This window comes from Asterias amurensis, chromosome 8 (assembly GCF_032118995.1).
Source record: "Asterias amurensis chromosome 8, ASM3211899v1".
Lineage (NCBI taxonomy): Eukaryota > Metazoa > Echinodermata > Asteroidea > Forcipulatida > Asteriidae > Asterias > Asterias amurensis.
In genome coordinates, this window is record NC_092655.1 from 17,886,529 (window position 1) to 17,908,384 (window position 21,856).

The window sequence follows — 21,856 nt, forward strand, 5'->3', positions numbered from 1 at the left end:
ATAAAGGCATGAACTGAATCTTCCAGCAAAAAAAAATTGGGAAACAGGAACTCACCAACTCAGGAACGCAGCAAAGGAACCAAGGAACGCCTCCAAGGAGCCAAGGAACGCACCAAGGAACCAAGGAACGCACACAAGGAATCAGAGTGGAAACACTTTTTTTTCAGCATGGTGCTACGGGTTTGCATAGGCCTACTGGTTCTGTTGGGACTTTGCCAGATGAAGTCAGTGTTTGTAACGGCTAGTGTCAGCTACGGAACTTCTGGATCCGAGATTGGTGAGTTTAGTTGTCTGTATGTTGGTTTTCGGTCGTTGTTGGTTTGGGCGTTTGGCCCTTCAAATGACGGTTTGAATTAGAAGTTTGTTCTGTTAACTGACAGCCCTGGTTCGCAGATTTTAATTTATCTTATTCAAAGGCCTTATGAAAACAAAATATTTTCTTATAATACTAACAGATTTCTCGCGTAATATACGATACAGTAATATCTACGTTTTCTTGTTAAAGGTAGTGGACACTATTTGTAATTACTCACAATAATTATTAGCATAAACCTTACTTGGTAACGAGTAATGGGGAGCTGTTGATAGTAAAACACATTGGAGAAACGGCTCCCTCTGAAATAACGTAGTTTTCGAGAAAAAAAGTAAATTCCCACGGATTGGATTTCGAGGCCTCAGGTTTAGAAGTTGAGGTCTCTAAATCAAGCATCTGAAAGCGCACAAACTCGCTTAGCAAGGGTATTTTTCCTCCAAATTTTTTTCTCGCAACTTCGACAACCGATTGAGCTCAAATTGTTGTAGGTTTAATATTTTATGCAATGTTGAGATACACCAAGTGAGAATTAATTAGCAATAGTGTCAAGTGTCTTATACAGTTGGACTCCTCCCGAAATTGTACACAGATTAAGTTCAAATGTCTACAAAATACCGTACACGTTTTTTTTATGTTGGGGGAGCCGGATGTCATCTATCCCCACCTCCTGTGCCGTACTGTCGTTCCATTCGTATTAAACCAAACCATTCGTATACGTTTAGCAGCAAAGGGTTAAAAGCTTCAAAATATACAACAGCCGGTAGTTGCAAGGAATTCTGCCTCTGGAGATTCTGTGTACAAACTTCTTCTGATAGCGCCCTCTTTTGAATACGCCCATTCAATCTTAAATTCCCATTGGGACAGAGCCTCAGGGGGACACATTAGGGACTTTTCGTTTTCGACGACGGATGGTTCTGCGACCGTCGTTCAGCTAAACGTTGTCGTTTTCAGCACAACGAAAATTCATCCCAAGTACTGTCGTAGAAATTGAGGGACGACCGTCCTCAAAGCCGACGCATGCGCAGATGACGCCAAATATCATCTTTACCGTCGCAGAACCATCCGTCGTCCAAAACGAAAAGTCCCTATTGAACTCCAGGCAACGACAATTGCAGTACACTCTAAAAACTCCCGGGTCAGCATTGACCTGGATTCTGAGTTTCCATAGAGAGCCTGACCTATTTCCGGATCAAGTTGACCCGGATTATGGCTTTACAAAATGTGATTGCCTCATATTTTAAGTCAGTTTAAACAAATCGTTGTCATTTTGAAACAAATTCTTAGTCTAACTGACCCAGATTTGATTCATATCTAACGGTAAATATTGACCCGTTCTTTGAAGTTCTTTTTAGAGTGAAGCCTATATGCCGCGTGTCAATTCCGTTGTTCGTCACCATATTGGTATCGTCCGGCTGGGTGGTCGATATTGGTCGATCGTCACTCTCGTATCCAAAGGGGAAGTTAAGGAGGAGGACCGTTCCCTGTGCTAGGCGTACAAATGAACTTTATTGGAACAACCCATTGATGCAAACATAGCATAGAATAAAACTCAACCAACAATGAGACTTAGTCATCGAATTAATAAAACACTTACAAGAACAAGATTGAGACAACAGTTCTCAATGGTTATTAAAAAACATTTGTTTTATTATAAATATCAAACCGCTTGACGAAACGGCTGAATTTCATCAAATTAAACATTTAATACAAGAACAACATTCCATAGGGACATGCACGCACAGTTTATTGATATGTCATTGGTTGATATAGTAACAATTTTATCGTTTTATACCGCTCGTGAAAACAGCTGAATTTCATTGATTTAAACATAATAAATAATATTAAGAATATCAAAAGAGTGACAATAAACATAACGTACAAAGAATATGCAATTGCCATGCTAAACTTGTTGTCTTGTTCCCTTTTCATTTATTTCGTAATAAATCTCAAATTAGTTGGATATCTTGGCGGGGGTCCTTCTCGAAATGAAGGGCGGCTTCAACTCTACATAGACGGTACCTGGACCACGGTCTGCAACCGCAACTGGACTTACGAGGCAGCCGACTTCACCTGTGAAATGTTGGGCTTCGACGGAGTGCAGCCAGACGGGTGGAACGCAGCGGATTACGGCGGGGGCACCGGTCCCGTTTGGTGCTACTCCGCGGAACATGGCGAACTGATGCCGTGCCCGACTGACGGTGGTGACGTATGCACACATAGTGATGACGTAGGGCTGCGATGTACTTGGACTCCCGAACCTGGGGATTTTATGCGTAAACTTTGTTTCCATTGTATAAACTAAGCTCTAAAACCTAAAAACGAGTGAAACCTGAAAGCCTCAAATCAAGTAGGTCATAAGGTGCTTCTGTGGCAATTTGTTGAGGCCTAGTGTACACCAAAATGCCCCAAATTGAAAGAAAACAATATCATGGCACAAGCTGGGACCATCTTCCAATAATCCCTAAAAGCCACGACCTTCAAATCTTGATTTACATAAACGAAATTGTCCATGGGACCTGTCCATTGTCCATGGCACGTGTCTCACTGAATGTACCCCACCCACGACTTTGGTTTATATAGCGCCCTCTCTTGATTCATTCTCTTCAAAAGTAAGCCTCAGTCCACCGTTCAATGATGTTTCCAATAATAGTGCTGTGTATTTTTGATAACTATTCTTGCCTGTGATATTTTTTTTTCTTCACAGAACTCGGGAAAGTGCCGAGTATACAGTGCTAACACACATCGGCGTATGGATGAAAACCAAAAATTGATTTAAACTTTTCTTGTTCTATACATGTGTAGATCGATTGGGATACATGTTTCGCCTCACGGGAGGCGATGCAGAACAAGGTGAGGGGCGGGTCGAGGTGTACCTCAACGATGAGTGGTCAACCATCTGTCACTACGGATGGTCAGAGTACTTTGCGGATGCAGTCTGCCAGCATCTTGGGTTTCAAGGCGTGCAAGGTAGCAACTGGAATGTTCCGTACGGTGAGGGGACTGGCCCCGTGGTGTGTGCCGAGATATTCTCGCTGACCGTTTGCCCATCCGATGCTGGAGGAGTGTGCACGCATGCGCAGGACGTAGGAGTGAGGTGTGAGACGGACGAAGGGATGGCTGATGGGAGTGAAGATGGAGGAAGGGGTAAGTTTGATGTCGCCTTTGAGGTGCAGTGAGGTTACAAGAAATCTCCTCGATGTCTTGACGTTTTTCAAGAGTCTTAACTTTTTGATGGGTGTTATGTTCTCAATAAGATAATTATTAAATTGTGCATACTTCACGATGTCGTTTTTTTATATTATTATATTTGTATAGAACACTTTGGGACGGGATAATTTGGGGTGTGGGTCCCTAGTCTTGATTAGCCACGCTAATTGTTTTATAAGTCATCGGTCGAAAGGGCAACATCGACATGCTCGGAGAAACTGGGCAAGTCTACAAATAAAATGTGTAGATCCGGATGTTTGCTTGATACATTATCTCTTCTCCATTTATTCATGTTGCAAGATATCGGCGACTGTGTACAAAGCGAAAGTGAAACAAATCAAGAATATCGACATTCTCTCATTCATTGTATCAATACCGCAAACCGAAATAATGAAAGAAACGTAATAAAACGCACTTTATTTCTCACACCATTTTTATTTTGGTATAGATATGGAGGTCGTGCGTATCGGTATTATAGCAGCTGCGTCTGTTCTCGTCGCTGGGGGCGTTTTCATACCCATCGTGGCTTGTGTTCTGGCCCACTCACAACCTGTGAGGGGGCGCAGCGAAGACTGCGAGAAAATGTTGAGCTCTTCGGAAGGGAGCGTCTCGTCACCGGAGCATGAACCCCTGGATGAGATGGAGAATGAAGGGAAGCTGAATGAGGGGTTTGAGGAAGATGACCAAGGGGAATGTTCTGGAGGTAACGAGGTCAAAGGTCAGATGACGTCAGATGATGGAGAGGGGGATGAAGGTGAAGATGGAGGTGAAGGAAAAGACATTAATGAGGATACTGGTGGCGTTGGGAACATCGAGGAAGGGTCTGAAACTGTCTGTAATGAGACCGACGAAGGGGACGGCGACCGAGATACGGGAGGCGACGAAGGAGTTTGTGAAACAGTTTCAGATGAAGGGAAACAAAATGGCGACCATACAGCTACCCCTCCACCAGTCCGTACCCGAGGGGAGCAAGACAAGATGGACGTTGAGGGCGGGCGAGACACTGTGGAAATGTACGAGTATTCGATGCACGGTGAACATTCACTGAATTCTGTTTACTTTTGAACAGTGGGTCGATATTTTGAGAAGTGATAAAACCACAAAGGGAGGATTTTGTTTGATACAGACGGTGTTTGTATTATTTCCAAATTAATTGTACGGTTGCGATTTGTCAAGCTGCCTTTTAGTACACATGGGATTTTTGTTGCATTTGTTTTGACGTTGGACCTATTATAGCCGCGTTTACGTAATTTTGGTCTACACAAAGAAACATTGACTACCGGGTGTCTACAAAAAGAACTATACACTTTTAAAATGGCTGCCGAATAATAAAATTATACGATTCTGTGGGAAAAGGTATATATATGTATGGATCGCTTATGGTCTCAATTTTTTATATGACACCAAGAAGTCCGAAAATAATTCATGACTGTGGGAGAGCACTGCACACTTTTGTGAAGGTGGTGACACACGGTATAGATCGAGACTTGAACCTGCGACCTTCAGGTTAACGTGCAGGCGTTCTACCATCTGAGCTATTCAGCCCTAATATGTTGACGGTCTCCATTTTGGTATACATGTGGTCTTTGTTCGGGTGTGCTATCGGCAGTACGATACAACCATGCAGGGTCCAATTTCATAGAGCTGCGTAAGCAAACAAAACAGAGCTAAGCACAACCAATACCAGAACAAGGTTACCAACTAAACTGCCAAGTCGTACGTACATTAATTGTGCACTTCTCATTTCTGCTTGGGCAGCTCTATGAAATTTGGCCCAGGGAAGCAACAGCACCAGAGGGATCACATTAAAGGGAAGGTACGCGTTTGGTAATCGTCAAAGGCTAGTCTTCTTACTTGGTGTATCCCATAATAACCATAAAATAACAAGCCTGTGAAAATTTGAGCTAAATTGGTTATCGAAGTTGCGGGAAAATGATGAATTAAGAAAAAACACCCTTGTAGGACGAATTTGTTTGCTTTCAGATAAGAATAAAAGACTTCTAGCTAGTCTATAAGTTTTTTATTATTTTAGTGAGAAATGACCTCGTTCTCAAAAACTTCACTACTTCAGAGGGAGTCGTTTCCCACAATGTTTTATACTACCAACAGCTCTCCAGTGCTTGTTACCAAGTCAGTTTTTTAAGTTAATAATTGTTTAGAGTAACTACCAAACGTGTACCTTCCCTTTAAGGTAATGCAACTTTTATCTTAGTAATAAGCCCCAATGGAAACCGACTGGGTAAATATATCCCCTCCCCCACCGATGAGTCGAGATGGGCCTAAACGTTTATTTCCAGCGGTTTGTGACAACAGGGTATACGGGGTTAGCCCTGGCGGCCTTACACTTCCGTATCTATGCACAGAGAAAGAGTCCTATATAGGGCTAGGTACGGGGTAAGGTTGTGTGGGGGAAGGAGGAACACAGCTGAATCCAACTCATAGCTTCAATGAACATCTTGTTTACACGACTTGATACAAAACAGCTTCAGGCACAATTATGTCCCTAGTTCCGGAACATTTATTTTTTGGTGGAATCAAAACAACGTTAGTAGCGATTGTATGTCCAGGGTAAATCTACGAGCGAGCCTGTTTTGTTCCACAGACAGCCCGACAAAAGAAGTATAAGTGTGATATTTTCATAGCTGTAAATCATAAAAGTATTGTTATTACGTGGACAATAGCCTCCATTGTGAGGCAAGATGAACCAGTGAACAACGTGTAGTTTAGGTAATGTGTTTTTATCAATCAGTAAAAAATAGTCTGTTATTCCCTGTCAGATTGATTCAATTTGTAGCATTAGGGCCTGGTCACACGAGGCAACTTTTGCAGGCAACTTGGAGGCAACCAACTGCAGTGCTTGCTACAGAACCACTTGGGTAGCACATGAGTAATTTTTCAAACAACGTCTTACGATTCCCAAATAATGAGGATATTCAAATGTGAATGGTCAGGCTTCTCTTTTTGGAGATTGGCTGGAAATGTGAATGGTCAGGATTCTCTTTTTGGAGATTGGCTGGAACTGGTTGCCAGTAAGTTGCCCCTTATATCAAACCCAAGCAACAAATCTTATACGTTTCAATCTGGCTATTTGTTCGATCAGTTCACACAACTGCCCATCCTCCAGATAAATAACTTGTGTATGTTGTCAACGTCGAGAAGGTTATAAAGTCAAGATCTCACGATACAGCCTACCAAGCTTCGATTGACCGTATAGGCCCACAGTGGTCCCAATAAAGACCAAATATTATGTCCGAGACGCGCATATTATCTTAGTTGCTTTAACCCAAAGTTGTTAATTATTGGTAGGCTATGTTGTTCTCGGTGTAAAATAATTGTTTCGTTTATCGATGAACCCCTTTGATATTATTATTCACTGTTTTCTCTGATGATTTTTGTTCGCATAAAGTTTAACAATTGTGGGAACAATGTACTATTGTTTACATTTAGGTGTTGTCTAAAGTGATTCATACAGCGGTATTGAATAAAATAACGAATAACAAACAACTCATTGTATTTTGGTTGAAGAAAGGATATCAATAATTTAGTGGTACTGTTTAAAATAAAATAAAAAGTGGAATAAATAGCAATTAAATGTTGAGTGTGCACAACTGTCTCTGAATACGTTTGTATCATTTATGATTAAAGTTTAGAAATGGTATTGGTATTCAAAATGCTTAATTTGATTCGTGTAAAAATGCACGGCAAAATAACATTCCGATGGTCGACAAATGAACCCCCAAATAATGAAAGTTATTCTTGGAAGCAAATGAGTTTTTCACAAATTATTTTAATCTTTTCGCTTAGCAACTAAAATTTTCTAAGAAATCTGCTTGGACTTAATAAAGGAAGATGCAGAGATGAAAGATTCATAACTGTAACATTGTCATGTGTAGTGTCGGTCTTCTTGGCGTTGGGAGGGGGGGGGGGGCTTGTCGTCCCCTAATGTATCAACTGCATTGGGCTTTACTTTGGTCATAACAATCCACCGTTTTATCACTAACTTACTTTACGTTGTGACTTTCTACGAGTTGGATTTTTATACTTCAATATTATTAGATATAATTGTGTCAGACCTGTCTCAAAAGATCAGAAAAATTGTTTCCCAGTCTGAAGACCATTAGAGCATACTGATCGAAACGTCGAGTTGTTTGTTACACTGCCATCGAAAGCACACCAAGTTAATCTTAAACGTCACCGAGTTTGTCTCAACACATCAAAGTGGTGTCACTTGACAGGTTTGAGTTCTTCATATAGTGACGTTCTGTGATCTGCCATAAACTAATTAATTTTGCATGATTTTTGACTGTCCCATTGGACAACGAGACTGAAAACAACTTCACTGTTGGCCAACCAAGAAAATATAAATTTAAATAGGGATTAAATAAACGTCTTTGTGCGGTTTGGTATGGGATACTTTACAACGCTAGGTGGCAGCAGACTTTACCTGGTACGTCTGCTCCCATCTAGCATCCCAAAGGTCCCCAATTATTTAATAAAAGATTGCGTTCTTCTCTCATGGAAATTTCGAGCCTCTTGGTTTTTAACACAAATGTGGCAGGCCAGACCATTTTCACTATCATATGTGTATCTTGGAATGTCCTTTTAAGGTTAAAACTAAACTGACGCTTGGTGGCAGTAGACTTGCCACAGAACTGTCCGTTTGGGACGCAGTTCTCTCGGCTTTGGAACGAAACTTTAAAATCTGCACAGCGTCTTGAAGATTGGTTACTAATCTCCAGAGCTACTGCCACTCGATTCTGGGTACGGAGACCCTAGGAAGTCCCATCTGTCATGTGATATTTCCATATCACAAGTCACAATTTCTTCCCTGTCTTTGAGAGTTTGTATCGAGTCACTGATCGTCCCTGATTCGTCAAAGTGCGGCGTGACGTCAGCTTCCTGGACGGCAGCCAGCCACTTACGGCACCTCTGGGTGTTCTCGAACAAATACACAGTGTCGTCATGGTATGTCTTCCGGAGATTGAACTCAGAAGGTTTGGTCTTGGATAGAGAAACGGTCTCTGCTTTAGGGATCTCCTTGGCGTCGATGACGCGACTTCTTGTCCGCCGTATGTTGGCTCTCACAGCCCGTCGATCCGACTCCACTGTGGATGATCGAGTGGTGGCGCTATCACACCGGAGTGCAGGGACGCTGTGCACCGATTCGGGGACACTGTACATGTGTGTGGTAACTCCGGGCTCTTGAGAAGTGTTGGCGATGGGCTGATCGTGGGGTATGTCCTGCCAAGACGGCGGCTTCGGTCTCTGACTCTTTGAATCCTCTCGAGATTGTCTCCTGGACTTCACGTGGCGCGATCTAGTGTTTGTCGAGTCCGGTACTCTCAGATGTTCTTTGTGTCTCTTTGTACTGTCCGATTTGGACTTGTGCTGGTGGTGGGCTGTGTCCTTAGTTGGTGCCTGTTCGGAGGTAGAAGGCTGGGTACGACTGGACTTGCTGGAAGTTTTCTTTGGTGTGATTGTCAGGTTGTCTAGATCGCACAGCACCGGGCATGAATTGGTTTCCTCACTCGTGGGGAGGGACGCCCACTCGTCTGTCTGAGACGGTTTGGTACTACACGGTGGGTAACTCATGCGTTGACTCCGATGGTGTTTAGTTCCCGTACTGGACAGGGTTTCTTTTGGTCTTCGTCTCGCTGTGTCACTGTTCTCTTTCTTTGGGTTAGCAGCTCCTTCTTTTGAAGGAGCTCTTGGTACAGTTTTCCCACTCCGTGGTCTGTTGTTGCTGGATATGCCTTTCGCTAGAGCCTGTTGCCGGCCAGTTGCACTAGATCCGGGGGATGTCCGTTGCTGCTCGTTGGTTGAAGCCGAAGCCAGTCGGTCATTCTCACGAAGTGGCTCCAAGTGCCGGTGTTTGTGGTAACTCGCGTGTAGCCTCCTGTACCACGTCAAACTCCGACTCGCTACTACGGGGTCTGCCGTCTTGACCGAGGTGAGGACGTCGCTAGCGACCGGTCTCTCACCGCACGCCATGACGGGTAGTGACGGCAGTAGCACCGTCCCGGGCACCCGAGGCAATCTCAGTCTGGCCTGCTGCTCAGGCGGAAACAATGCCGTTTTCTCCACCACTTCGGCCAGGCTCATGCTCCAGCTAACACCTTGTCGATCTTAATTTCTCTCATTCGTCCGTCACTGTCTGAGGAGAAGAAAGGAACAAAAATAAGAACCAGTGAGTTGGTGGGTATGTTTGGTCTGGGCAGTGTAAACACGGTGCCCATGAGTGACCGCGGATAAAGACTGTGGTTAGTGAAGCACATTGAAAGTCGACATTCAATCCATTAGCCCCCCCCCCCCCTTCATGTCTCTATTTGCTGGTGTTGCCATTTTGAAACCAGTTGCTTCGGTGGTTACATATAATTCAAGATAATCCTGTTTCCTCAGTCATCAACCACTATATCAACCATGGAGGAGTAAACAAACAAACAAACAAACAAACAAACAAACAAACAAAATGGGTGCGGACTTAAACACAAATCTTCCAAACATAAAAACCTTAGGGTACATCTAGCCCAACACCGGCAATTTTGCAGACTCCTTTAAGTAGTCCCAAACGCTTGGGAATAAGTTACTCCACTACACACAAAAACTTAATATTTATCTCACGATCACTGCTGATTGTGTGTGAAGACCTCAATACAAAGTCTAACTTTGAGGTCTCGAAATCAATTTCGTTGAAAATTACTTCTTTCTCGAGAACTACGTTACTTCAGAGGGAGCCGTTTCTCATAATGTTTTATACTATCAACCGCTCCCCATTACTTGTTACCAAGTAAGGTTTTCACTTACAACTACTTTGAGTAATTACCAATAGTGTCCACTGCCATTAAAACAAAAACAAATGAACGACGCGGAAAGCAATTTTTTTTTAATAGGCATGTAACTACCAAACTGCATCTTTCACCACCAACGTTCATGTTCATGAAGTAATGTGAAATGACTAAAGGCAGTGGACACTATTTTTAATTCTCAAAATTTGTCAGCATAAAACCTTACTTGATAACGAGCAATGGGGAGAGGTTGATATTATAAAACATTGTGAGAAACGGTTCCCTCTGAAATAACGTAGTTTTTGAGAAAGAGTTAGTTTCTGAATCAAATATTAAAATAAACACATCAACAAAAGTAAGTCCCCCCTAAACAATTCGTCATAACATCGTAAGGTAAAACATTTTACCAATACAACTAATTAAGAAATAATTCTATGACATGTTTTCTAAGTGTTGTGTGAAAATGAAAGATGTCCATGAATTCATAGCTGAATGAGCTCAAATGGAAGACAAAAACTGCCATTCTCAAAAGTCACAAAGATTGCGTTGTGTTGTTCACCAATCGCGATGAGACAAGAAGTTGCCTGCGTCACATTGACGGTCGGAGACGGGTGTTGAGATGAGTGTCGAGTTGGAGAGCAACATGCAGAGTGCTGTGTTCAACCAGTTACAGCCTATGGTGGTGGGAGTGTCATGGTGTGGGGTGGTATAAGCCTTACCAGGAAAACAAGTTCAGGGTAGCTACTGCTTTGCTGGCTGGTGAAGGCATCGAGCGAATGGTGTGGCCGGCAAGTTCCCCCAACCTCAATCCCATCCCTGTGGGACCAGCTGAAGGGATCTGCATATTCCCACATCAACGCCAACAGCAACCTGGCTCACCTGTCCCATCTTCTGCAAGTTCAGTGGAATGCCATCCCACAGCGGCAGCATGTCACCAGACTGACCAACACCATGACAGTGCCAGGCGGTCATTGGCAGGCGTGGTGGATACACGCGTTACTGACCTGTTAATTTTATAAACCTTTGTGACTTTTGAGAATGGCAGTTTTGTCTTCCATTTGAGCTCATTCGGCCATGAATTTATGGACATCTTTCATTTTCACACAACACTTAGGAAACATGTCGTAGACTTATTTCTTAATTAGTTGTATTGGTAAAATGTTTTACTTTACGATGTTATGAAGAATTGTTTAGGGGGGACTTTCTTTTGTTGATGTGTTTACTTCAGGCATGAAGCCTTTTCTAAGCATCTAACACACACTATGCAACAATGTTGTACTTTGGGTTCGTTCATTATTCTCTTGCAACTTCGATGACCAATTAAGTAAACATTTTCACAGATTTGTTATTGCATAATTATGTTGGGGGTAGTACACCAAGTGAGAATACTTGTATTTGACAATAAAAAGGTGTTCAGTGCCTATGAACAGACGAACTTCAAGTGGCAGTCATCCATCATGGCCGTTAAAAAGAAAGTGAAAGTGAAGAACTTAGCCTAAATATTGCAGGAATTCTTGGAGAGTAGAGAGGGCCCCATGAGAAGGCTTTGTACGTTAAAGGCAGTGGACACTATTTGTGATTGTCAAAGACTAGCCTTCACAGTTGCTGTCTCTCAACATACGCATAAAATAACAAACCTGTGAAAATTTGAGCTCAATCGGTCATCAAAGTTGCGAGATAATAATGAAAGAAAAAAAAAACAACCTTGTCACACGAAGTTGTGTGCATTTAGATGGTTGATTTCGATACCTCAAGTTCTAAAACATGAGGTCTCGAAATCAAATTCGTGAACAATTACTTCTTTCTCGAAAACTATCGCACTTCAGAGGGAGCTGTTTCTCACAATGTTTTATACCATACAATCTCTCCCAATTACTCGTCACCAAGAAAGGTTTTATGCTAATAATTATTTTGAGTAATTACCAATAGTGTCCACTGCCTTTAACCATGGAGGAAGACTTCCTCCATGCTTTAACATGTATAAGAACGGTCACAATTTATTATACTGAATTCACACCCAAACCCACTCTGCAAAAACTGGTGTTAAAATCAAAACATAGGTGTTGTCACATAATTATATATATAAACAAAATAATACAAATTAACACCATATGGTGTTAACATAGCACCCATTTCCGGAAATACAATTACATTGGTGTGATTTTAACACCATTTTTAACACCATTTATGATGTTAATTAAATTTGCTCCGCGGTATCTATATGTGACATGGTGTCAGTTTTAACACCCCGGTGTTTGCATTGTAGAATACTATGTAATTAAAGGAACACGATGCCTTGGATCGGACGACTTGGTCTTTGAAAAGCGTTTGTTACCGTTTGTTATAAAATGCATATGGTTAGAAAGATGTTGCTAAAAGTAGAATACAATGATCTACTACCGGTTGCCTCGAAATTGCGTGGTTTTACTTTACTTTGCGAATAAACACGCCGTCGGCCATTTATGGGAGTAAAAAATTTGACTCGCCATCAATGGCCGACCGTGTTTGTCGACGAGGTAAAAGGAAAACCACGCAATTTTGAGTGATACTTGTGTGGATCATTATATTCTACTTTTAAAATATATTTCTAACCATATGCATTTTATAACAAACCGTTACAAACGATTTTCAAAGACCAACTCGTCCGATCCATGGCAACGTGTTCCTGTAAGACGCGTTGCCAGAAACACCAAAGTGATTCGTATTGTGTGACGTCACACTTTGCTTCAGTAACGATTGTTACACAGTTATGATCAATCTTAACTCTTTTTGAATCGGTCCCTAATCACACAGCCGATATTCGCCTATGATTTGCCATGCAAAAACCACATAACAAGTCTAAAACTAAACCCTATATTGCATACGTTTTGTTCACGATAAATATTGCCCCAAAATGTTCACAATGCACCGCACAACACCTACGCAATCTCACTCAGACAACACCAAATACCGCAAATCTATACTCGGCCAACGTTCATCCAAACACCAAAAAGTTAAAATACTATTCAAGACAATTGTGATTTACCTAAATACAGCAATGGTAATTTATAATACCGTTGTAAAGAAATCTTCAGATGCCTCCGGTCATACAAACTCGCAGAACTTCTACAATCAGACATCACATAATTATTCCTTCTTCCCAAATAGACAGTACCCTCAAAGAACAACTGCGGGGGCCGTAACTCTATTGTTTTCCAACTGCTATCATTTCATGATAACTATGCGACAGCTCATAAAAAAAACCTGAGCTACTCCAAAAGCTCCAGCAAATACTGAGTTCACGTGGAGGTGACGACTTGACCCCGACGACTTCGCTGGCAAGAAACTCAATGATGACAAGCTGACCGCGGGGGGAACGTCGTTAGCAGCAGTACAAGCAGGCCGTCATCCAGAGTGTTGGCACCGGGTTTGTTTTGCCATTGGGGCCAGGTTTGTTTTGGTATCCGTAGCAGAGTTGTTATGGCATGGAACAGTCGACACCTTTATCATTGGTCTTGTCCAGATGCATTAAATAATTTGCATTGTACTAAACAGTGAAGTTCACACCATAGAGAAAGAACCTTGGCTTTGCTTATGGTGTGTGTTACCGTAGGGATCACATCAGGCATGTTATCGTTTTACATAAAATAGACTTGATACTAGTCTTGAAGGGTAAGACGCAGTTAAACAATGTGAGTCAGTGGGTTGATGGAGAATTATATCATCAGTCGACTTGTGAGATGTCTACCTTGTTATCTGAAGAAGGTTTTCAGAGTCTATGGCGTGATCGAACCGAATATTTTTTAAGGTAACCTCTCCGTATCGAAAGAAGACGGACCAGAATTCTAGCGTCTTAAAAAAAAATACGACAACTCAACCTAGAAACAGCATACTTCAAAATGGAAGAAATATATTCCGGCCCTTGGTCCAGATTTCTCCACGCCCCAACAAGTTTGTGAGAGGTCCACAAGAACAATTGTTAAGTCTGACATTAAAGGCACTGGACACCTTTGGTAATGTTGCCAAAGACCAGTATCCTCATTTGGTGTATCCCAATATATGCATGTACATACAAACAACATTAAATGTGAAAGTGTTGACTCAATTGGTCATCGAAATTATGCAAGAAAATAATGAAAGACAAATCAACAGCTATCCATTACTCTTTACCAAGTTATTTTTGGGGGCTAACATTTATTTTGAGTAATTACCATAGTGTATATATAGTTCCTTTATGTTTGATATTACCATGCATATGCTCTTTAAGATGTTAAAAAAGGAAGGAAAAGGTGGGAGGGGACTATAGTGAGGAAAGAAGGTACTTGATGATGCTCAAATTTGTTTTACTTAGAAAATGTGATGCTCTATCGAGTACCTCCATCCACCGCAGCATGCATAATTACAGATTGTGTATTCTGGACCTATTGTTCGCTAGGATGAAGAAAAAAAAAACAAGCTCATAGGCACACACACCTGGCGTAGAAGCCAAATGAGAAACCTCGCCTAACTCCAACCACTTTAACAATAGAACCCATTGTCTATCTACATCTGACTTCGGAGAGCGTAAAAAGGACAACATTTGTTCCTAATCCACAGACCGCCGAGACTACACAACAATTGCACAAACGAGAGCTGCGTGACTAGACTTTGAGTAATGCGTGACTATGAAGCAGACTATACATCCACGAAGACAGAAAATAAACCGTCTGGGACCCAAAAGGGCCTCAGGGCACTGATGAAAACAAGAAGTTAAAATAGATTCTCCATAGCCCCCTGAAAACAAAACTCTTTCAAGTGCTGACGAGAAATGAGGAACGCCGTATTTTCAAAAGACGGTACGAACGGACCGATGGTGTGCAACGGAGGCGATTGCCTCCATGCCCCATGGTCATTGCCTTTGTGCCCTTGAAATGACCAAGTAGAAATGTTCAATTTCCTCATAGGGTGCCTGGCAGGGTGCCATTGCCTTAACGCCATTATACACTTTCGGAACAGAAAAAAAAATCACAGATTTACAAATAACTTACTACAGGGTTTACAGAAGGTAATGGTAAAAGACTTCTCTTGAAATATTATTTCATGAAATGCTTTACTTTTTGAGAAAACATTATCACAATTATCAATTCTCGACTACGAGAATTACGGATTTATAGTAAACACATGTCATGACACGGCGAAACGTGCGAAAACAAGGGTGGGTTTTCCCTTTATTTTCACCCGACTCCGATGACCGATTGAGCCTAAATTTTCACAGGTTTGTTATTTTATATATAAGTTGTGATAAACGAAGTGTTGGTCTTTGGACAATACTGTTTACCGAAAGTTTCCAATGGCTGTACAAAAACACTGAAGTATCCTGTGTGCTCGGATACCAATGGCATCGTTGTGTTTAGTGCACTTGAATGTATTATGGTTTGGAAAAGATAACAAACATTGTTTAAAGACACTGGACACAATTGGTAATTGCCAAATACCAGTCTTCTCACTTGGTGCATCTCAACATATACATAAAATAACAAACTTGTGAACATTTGAGCTCGATTGGTCGTCGGAGTTGCGAGGTAACTATGAAAGAAAAAAACACCATTGTCAAAGACACGAAGTTGTGTGCTTTCAGATGCTTGATTTCGAGACCTCAACTTCTAAACTTGAGGTTTCGAAATCAAATTCGTGGAAAATTACTTCTCTTTCGAAAACTACGCCACTTCAGAGGGAGCCGTTTCTCACAATGTTTTATACTATCAACCTCTCCCCATCACTCGTTACCGAACAAAAGTGTCCACTGCCTTTAATTTCAGTCTGAAAACTTGGTAATTATTAAGTTCATACGAGATTTATTTTCCCTGTGGCATAAATATTATCACAGCAACTGATTTCGGTTGTTACAACCAAAGTTTAGGAAATTGTACATGTTGCCCACAATTGTCTCCTGACTCACGCAACTGATTCCGCCCAAATCGTCACAGGTTTGTTATTTCATGGTTGATCACACAAAACATGACTGCCAGCGATAAACCATACAAATATTATTTAATACATTTATAGAGAGTCTGTATACGTTTGATTATGACTCTGGAAATTATGGCAATAAAAACTTCCGTGGTAAGAGGTAAAGCAGCTATCTTTGGATGGTGCCCATTAAGACAATTTTCACTTTGAAATTTAGCGGTCATTGAAAAAGATATAGCTTTTTACCCCTCAAAAAACGAATCTGAGAAGCGTTGCCCGACGGTAAACTTTTTCTAGTGTTTGAGTATTCCAATTGCAGACTGTTTTTTTTTTGTCTGCTGGGCAATAGCCGCTCCAGATTTTCGACAATATATCGAAGGTTAGTTTTAAACAAACAGTGGGTTCCAAATACAAAACGCATATAATCCCTTCTTAGATGTCCGATCAAATGTCGGATGGTGTATTGATGAAGCTCCGTAATAGTTATAAAGATGACAACTATAACTTTTCAGTGTGGGATTTATTTGGACAGAAAAAAGTTGACTGCAGTCACCAGCCCTCTCAAAAATCATCAACCACAACACACACTCCTACAAGCCATTTTGAAATATGGTGGACACTGTTAGGTTTGGGTAAGTCTGTCTGTATACACCCAACCCACACAGTGCATCCCTGTCTTGGCCACCATACCCCAAAATAACAAATTTCACTGTTGTCTGCAAAATCAAACGAGAAAAAAAACTGGGTTCGGAAGTTATGTTAGTATAAATTAGCCCCGCAACGTAAACGGGTTTCACCGAACTTAAAAAAAAAATGGGGAGGTTGAACCTCCAGATAAGTTGTAGTTAAATGTTTAAAAACTGAGAATTGCTCACAAGGTTGCGAACAACTTAGCCAGATAATTCACTATTTTTGTTTGTCAACCCGACTCTCATTAACATAAACCCTTCAACTGCGGCCACCTTTTGGCTCAATAGTCAATTCAATGTGCAGTGAAAACAGCCCCGAGCTTGGTGCATTTTTTCATACAGTCGCTTGCACGCGATGCAGGCAAAAATATATCGTTCGGTGATGGCTAATGTCAGCAATTTGTGAACCCAAACACGTTTTTGTTATTGTATGTCAGCAACGTCCGTAACCAATCTACTCATAAAGGAAAAACGTTACCATTCCTGCCAAACTGATAATACTAAGACAGAGAAGTTCATTTAACTATGTAATAGAACTGTCGCAAGAGGGCGGGCATGTGTTCGCACAAACCAGATTATTTAAAGTCAGTGCGATATTATACCATTCTTAAGTCGCCGTAGCACGCTAAATCAATGCAAATTTCTTACTTAAAAAAACGGTTTCAAATTATGGATCATCATGACAAAGTAAAGGAAACAAATCCTGCTCTGTGAAATTTACTACACAGACCACCATGTCAGCCCATGTTCATGATAAGCATATAAGACAAGCTTCCACAGAGCCTCCTTGTCCGACTTGGGAGTGGAAGAAACTGGCTTTGTGTGACGGCATGCTCCGATGAAACCTTACAAGTTGAAATACCTTTCTCTCCCTTTATCTTGAAAGCTACGATGGGTCAAAATAGATGCCCGAGATGCAGAGAAGTCTGTCCAGTGTAGGTATCCAGTTGCCAACTACTGGCTGTTAATAACTCAAGACAACCGATGCAACATTGGACAATTTCCGAGGGTTAGAACTGATTAAAGACCTACCAACAAATGTTTTAAGGAACACGTTGCCTTGGATCGGTCGAGTTTGTCTTTGAAAAGCGATTGCGATCGTTTGTTACAAAATGCATATTATGGTTAGAAAGATGTTTTAAAAGTAGAATACAATGATCCACACACATTTGCCTCTAAATTGCGTGGTTTTCCTTTTACTTTGCGAACTATTAAACACGGTCGGCCATTAATTTTATGGGAATCAAAACTTTGAGGTAAAAGGAAAATCACGCAATTTCAAGTGATACTTGTGTGGATCATTATGTTCTACTTTAAAAATATCTTTCTAACCATATCAATTTTATAACAATTTGGTTACGAACGCTTTTCAAAGACCAACTCGACCGATCCAATGCAACGTGTTCCTTAAACAAGCTCCCCTATCTTTTTCTTCAGACAGATATCGGTGATTGGACACCTTTAGCAATTGTCACTATTCTCGCTTGGTGTATCCCAACTTATAAATGTATAAAATAAATAAATCTGTAAAAAGTTTGACTCAATTGGTCATCGCAATTGCAAGAAATTAATGAAAGGAACAAACCAACATAATTATAAGTGTGCTTTCAGATGCCTAACAGATGGCTTAAGGTATAGAAACTTTAAGGCAGTGGACACTATTGGTAATTGTCAAAGACCAGTCTTCTCACTTGCTGTATCTTAACATATGCATAAAATAACAATATATTTCAGTGAGAAATTACCCTTTCTCAAAAAATACGTCACTTCAGAGGGAGCCGTTCCTCACAATGTTTTATACTAATCAACCAACTAGTACTCCAACCAACCTGTACTTCAACCAATTAGTACTTCAACCAACTACCTAGTACTCACACGATCTCGTACTCCAACCAACTCGTACTTCAACCAACTCGTCCTCCAACTAATTGGTATATACCAAACAACTCGGCGTTCTCTAAACAACTCGTACTCCAACCATCTAGTTTACCAACTTAAACTCCAACCATCTACCATACCAACCAATCGTACTCCAACCATCTACCTCCATGCTCGATCCGACCATGGAGCTATCATGCTCCAACCAAGTTAACCAAGTCGTACTCCAGCCAAACTAGTTCTCCAACCAACTCGTAATCAAACCAACATTCTAGCACCAACTCGTACTTCAACCAACCAACGAACTCCTACCCCCATGCTATAACCAACAAGTACTCTAACCGACCCGTATTTCAACCAACTCGTACTCAAACCAACTCGTACTCTAACCGATCAACATTTTAACAACTACAACTACAACTAATGTCGTTGTTATGAATGTTGCTCTGATCATAGAGCTATTAACTGTGGTGACGATAGCTTTTCTCTATTAACGAATGCAATAACCGGGGCATTTATACAATAAATACACGCAGAACACACACTCCAGTAACATGAGCACATTTTGTTATTCTGTGGTGACAATCTTTCTCTATGCAAAAACTGTGGTTTAAAATAAGTACACGCAGAACATGGGCACATGTGTACAACTTGTTACACGTATTGTGAATGTTCTGATTTACTGTGAAGCTTTCTCTACATACAATTAGTACACGCAGAACACACAGCCTACACTAAGGGCACATAAATACAACTTGTTATTGTTGTGAATGTTGTTCAGATTTACTGTGTGGTGACATTTCGCAGTTGTGAACCACCCTCCACTGGAAACCTACCTTAAAAAATCAGCTTCCTGTATTTTCGTCAATGGACGCCCACCTGTCATCGTACAGCAACATGGCTGTCGTCCCCTAATGATCAACGAGCCGGGTGTTATTTCTTTCTGCCCGGTTAGTCAACTCGACTGCATCAAAAACTGCACAAACCACATAGAAATGTCAGAACAGCTTTCATAATGTAATTATTTAGTTGGCTAGAAATGAGGCAAACACACCTAGAGGTTTCTTCAGCTATCTGCAGAGTTCTGCAACTACTGTATGAACAATCTCCAGCAAGCAACCAATTGCTTCATAAAACAACACATTGCTATTGAACGTGTCCACTGCTTATCACCCGCGAATACCAGCATCAACAACCGGATATCATTTTTGTCGTAGTCATCAGTGTTAACTGTTGTTAAAACACAATTGTTTTTTTTTTCACATTGTGGTAACACAAACTCGATGATATTCTTTAGTCGTAGTTTCTCTGCTTGTTTGGTGGCCGCCGCCTTTCGTGACCAAACCCGGCAAAACAAACTCAAGGCACGGCGAAAGGTGTGTACAGTTACGCAATCTCGTTAGGTGTGGAATAATGAAAGCTCAATAATCAACATGTACTGTACTGGCGCACTGATGATGGCTGGGATGGCTGGGATGGCTACTTTTGTGTATGATGAATCACAGACTGGCCTTTTATGCCGATTTGCCAAACCAGTGGAAAGAAAACATAGATTACGTAAGTAAACTACCACTCGAAGTTGACTTGAAGAATGCAGTTCTTCTCCATGACTTAACATCAAAATTAAGTCAACTCATGTTGTGACCGAGCGAACCGTACTTACTGGTGGCAGGAGCACCGACGACGTGTTGGTCTAACGTCTGACTCTGGTAGAATGGAAACACTATGAACTTTACAAAGTCTCTCTGTCAGGAGGCTATAATGGTTAATAATATTCCCTGAAAATAATGACTGTACAATAACAGAGCAGTGATTTAGGCCGAGCCGACACGCTGAAAGCCCAAAAATGGGATGCCGAATTGTAACATGCTATTGTTAGGCCCAGCTTCGGTGCTTTGGTATAGGTCCTAACAATGGTTTCAGCCACAGTGGAGCTCATCTGAATATGAATACGGGACAATAAATAGCAGGGCCCTGTCGGACGGCTGAGCTGTGCACTCATGCACGTCGCCAGCCTATTCACGGACTATTAGTTGAAATGGCCTGTTTACACATTGTTCAATTCACTCTTTCTGCCCGATTTCAATATTAATCAAAGATAAACACGTGAGAAATTGGCCGTTCGCACGCAAGGCGGCGGGGCCTGGGCCGCTACTCTAGACGGTCGGGGACTTAAAGATGCTAGACCCGTTTGTCGCTTTGACCCCGAAATTTAATATTTTTGTCAGTAGATATTTTGTATAGTATATTCATAGTTTTAGCACTGTTTACTCAGTACTTTCCCGAGTTGGGTGAACAAAAAATCACTGGCATATTACTCGGGAGGGACTCGAACCCACCACCTGCTAGACCAGATGCTAGACCCGTTTGTCGCTTTGACCCCGAAATTTAATATTTTTGTCAGTAGATATTTTGTATAGTATATTCATAGTTTTAGCACTGTTTACTCAGTACTTTCCCGAGTTGGGTGAACAAAAAATCACTGGCATATTACTCGGGAGGGACTCGAACCCACCACCTGCAATTCTAGAGCAGAATTCAGTCTTGAAAGTTATATGGTACCAGTTTAAGGTATTTCACGAAGTTAATTTGCCAACTATGAAAAGTATTTGGGGTAGTATTGAAAAAGGTAACAATAAGTTGTGTCGATCTTTAAATTATCTCAAGACAATCAACCATGTACGCACCAATAGTTGCAAGCTACATATTGTCCGTGGCACATACAGACAACTGTTGTATTATTTTTTGCGCTTTGATTTGAAGAAAATCTGTCAAAATTCGTACAGAGAAAAAAAATATATTGGGGGGCTAAAGTTGGACCATGCAAATTTAAGATAAAATGTGAGGTACGCCCGCAATAGACCTTTATCACGGTGTGGCCATCTACGACATGTCAGAAAAAGCAAAATGGCCGCACCACAATAAAACAAGCTATATATTTGCCTTTTGGCTTTTGACGGCGCGTAACCTTCAACGCTTCAACCATACATCGTGTCATCGTGGTATGTGCACAGCACAGCAGGTCACAGTCACTTATGCGCGGCATCACGCTGAGA

At 41.3% G+C, this 21,856-nt stretch overlaps 2 protein-coding genes across 3 annotated transcripts; one reads left to right on the forward strand and one right to left on the reverse strand.

Moving 5' to 3' along the window:
• On the forward strand, positions 1–4,849 carry LOC139940947 (uncharacterized). Its single transcript, XM_071937352.1, has 4 exons — positions 1–277; positions 2,269–2,586; positions 3,116–3,457; positions 3,969–4,849. Exons 1-4 carry the CDS (start codon positions 169–171, stop codon positions 4,583–4,585), a joined length of 1,386 nt encoding a protein of 461 aa, XP_071793453.1. The 5' UTR covers positions 1–168; the 3' UTR covers positions 4,586–4,849.
• A 649-nt stretch (positions 4,850–5,498) lies between these two features.
• On the reverse strand, positions 5,499–20,632 carry LOC139941023 (uncharacterized). 2 transcript variants are annotated; one of them, XM_071937436.1, is made up of 2 exons: positions 19,637–20,632; positions 5,499–9,674 (listed from the first exon to the last, which is right to left on the reverse strand). In XM_071937436.1, the coding sequence occupies exon 2, from the start codon at positions 9,620–9,622 to the stop codon at positions 8,249–8,251; it is 1,374 nt and encodes a 457-aa protein (XP_071793537.1). In that variant the 5' UTR covers positions 9,623–9,674; positions 19,637–20,632; the 3' UTR covers positions 5,499–8,248. The 2 variants fall into 2 exon arrangements, with proteins under 2 accessions (XP_071793537.1, XP_071793538.1); XM_071937437.1 differs by lacking the exon at positions 19,637–20,632 and adding an exon at positions 13,331–13,893.
• Positions 20,633–21,856: the final 1,224 nt, after the last annotated feature.

Excerpts from the sequence above, each read along its gene's own strand:
- LOC139940947 (XM_071937352.1), top strand. The coding sequence starts at position 169 with ATGGTGCTACGGGTTTGCATAGGCCTACTGGTTCTGTTGGGACTTTGC. Across the intron at positions 278-2,268 it reads AACTTCTGGATCCGAGATTG|TTGGATATCTTGGCGGGGGT; the intron begins GTGAGTTTAGTT and ends ATCTCAAATTAG. Across the intron at positions 3,458-3,968 it reads GAGTGAAGATGGAGGAAGGG|ATATGGAGGTCGTGCGTATC; the intron begins GTAAGTTTGATG and ends ATTTTGGTATAG.
- LOC139941023 (XM_071937436.1), bottom strand. The coding sequence starts at position 9,622 with ATGAGCCTGGCCGAAGTGGTGGAGAAAACGGCATTGTTTCCGCCTGAG.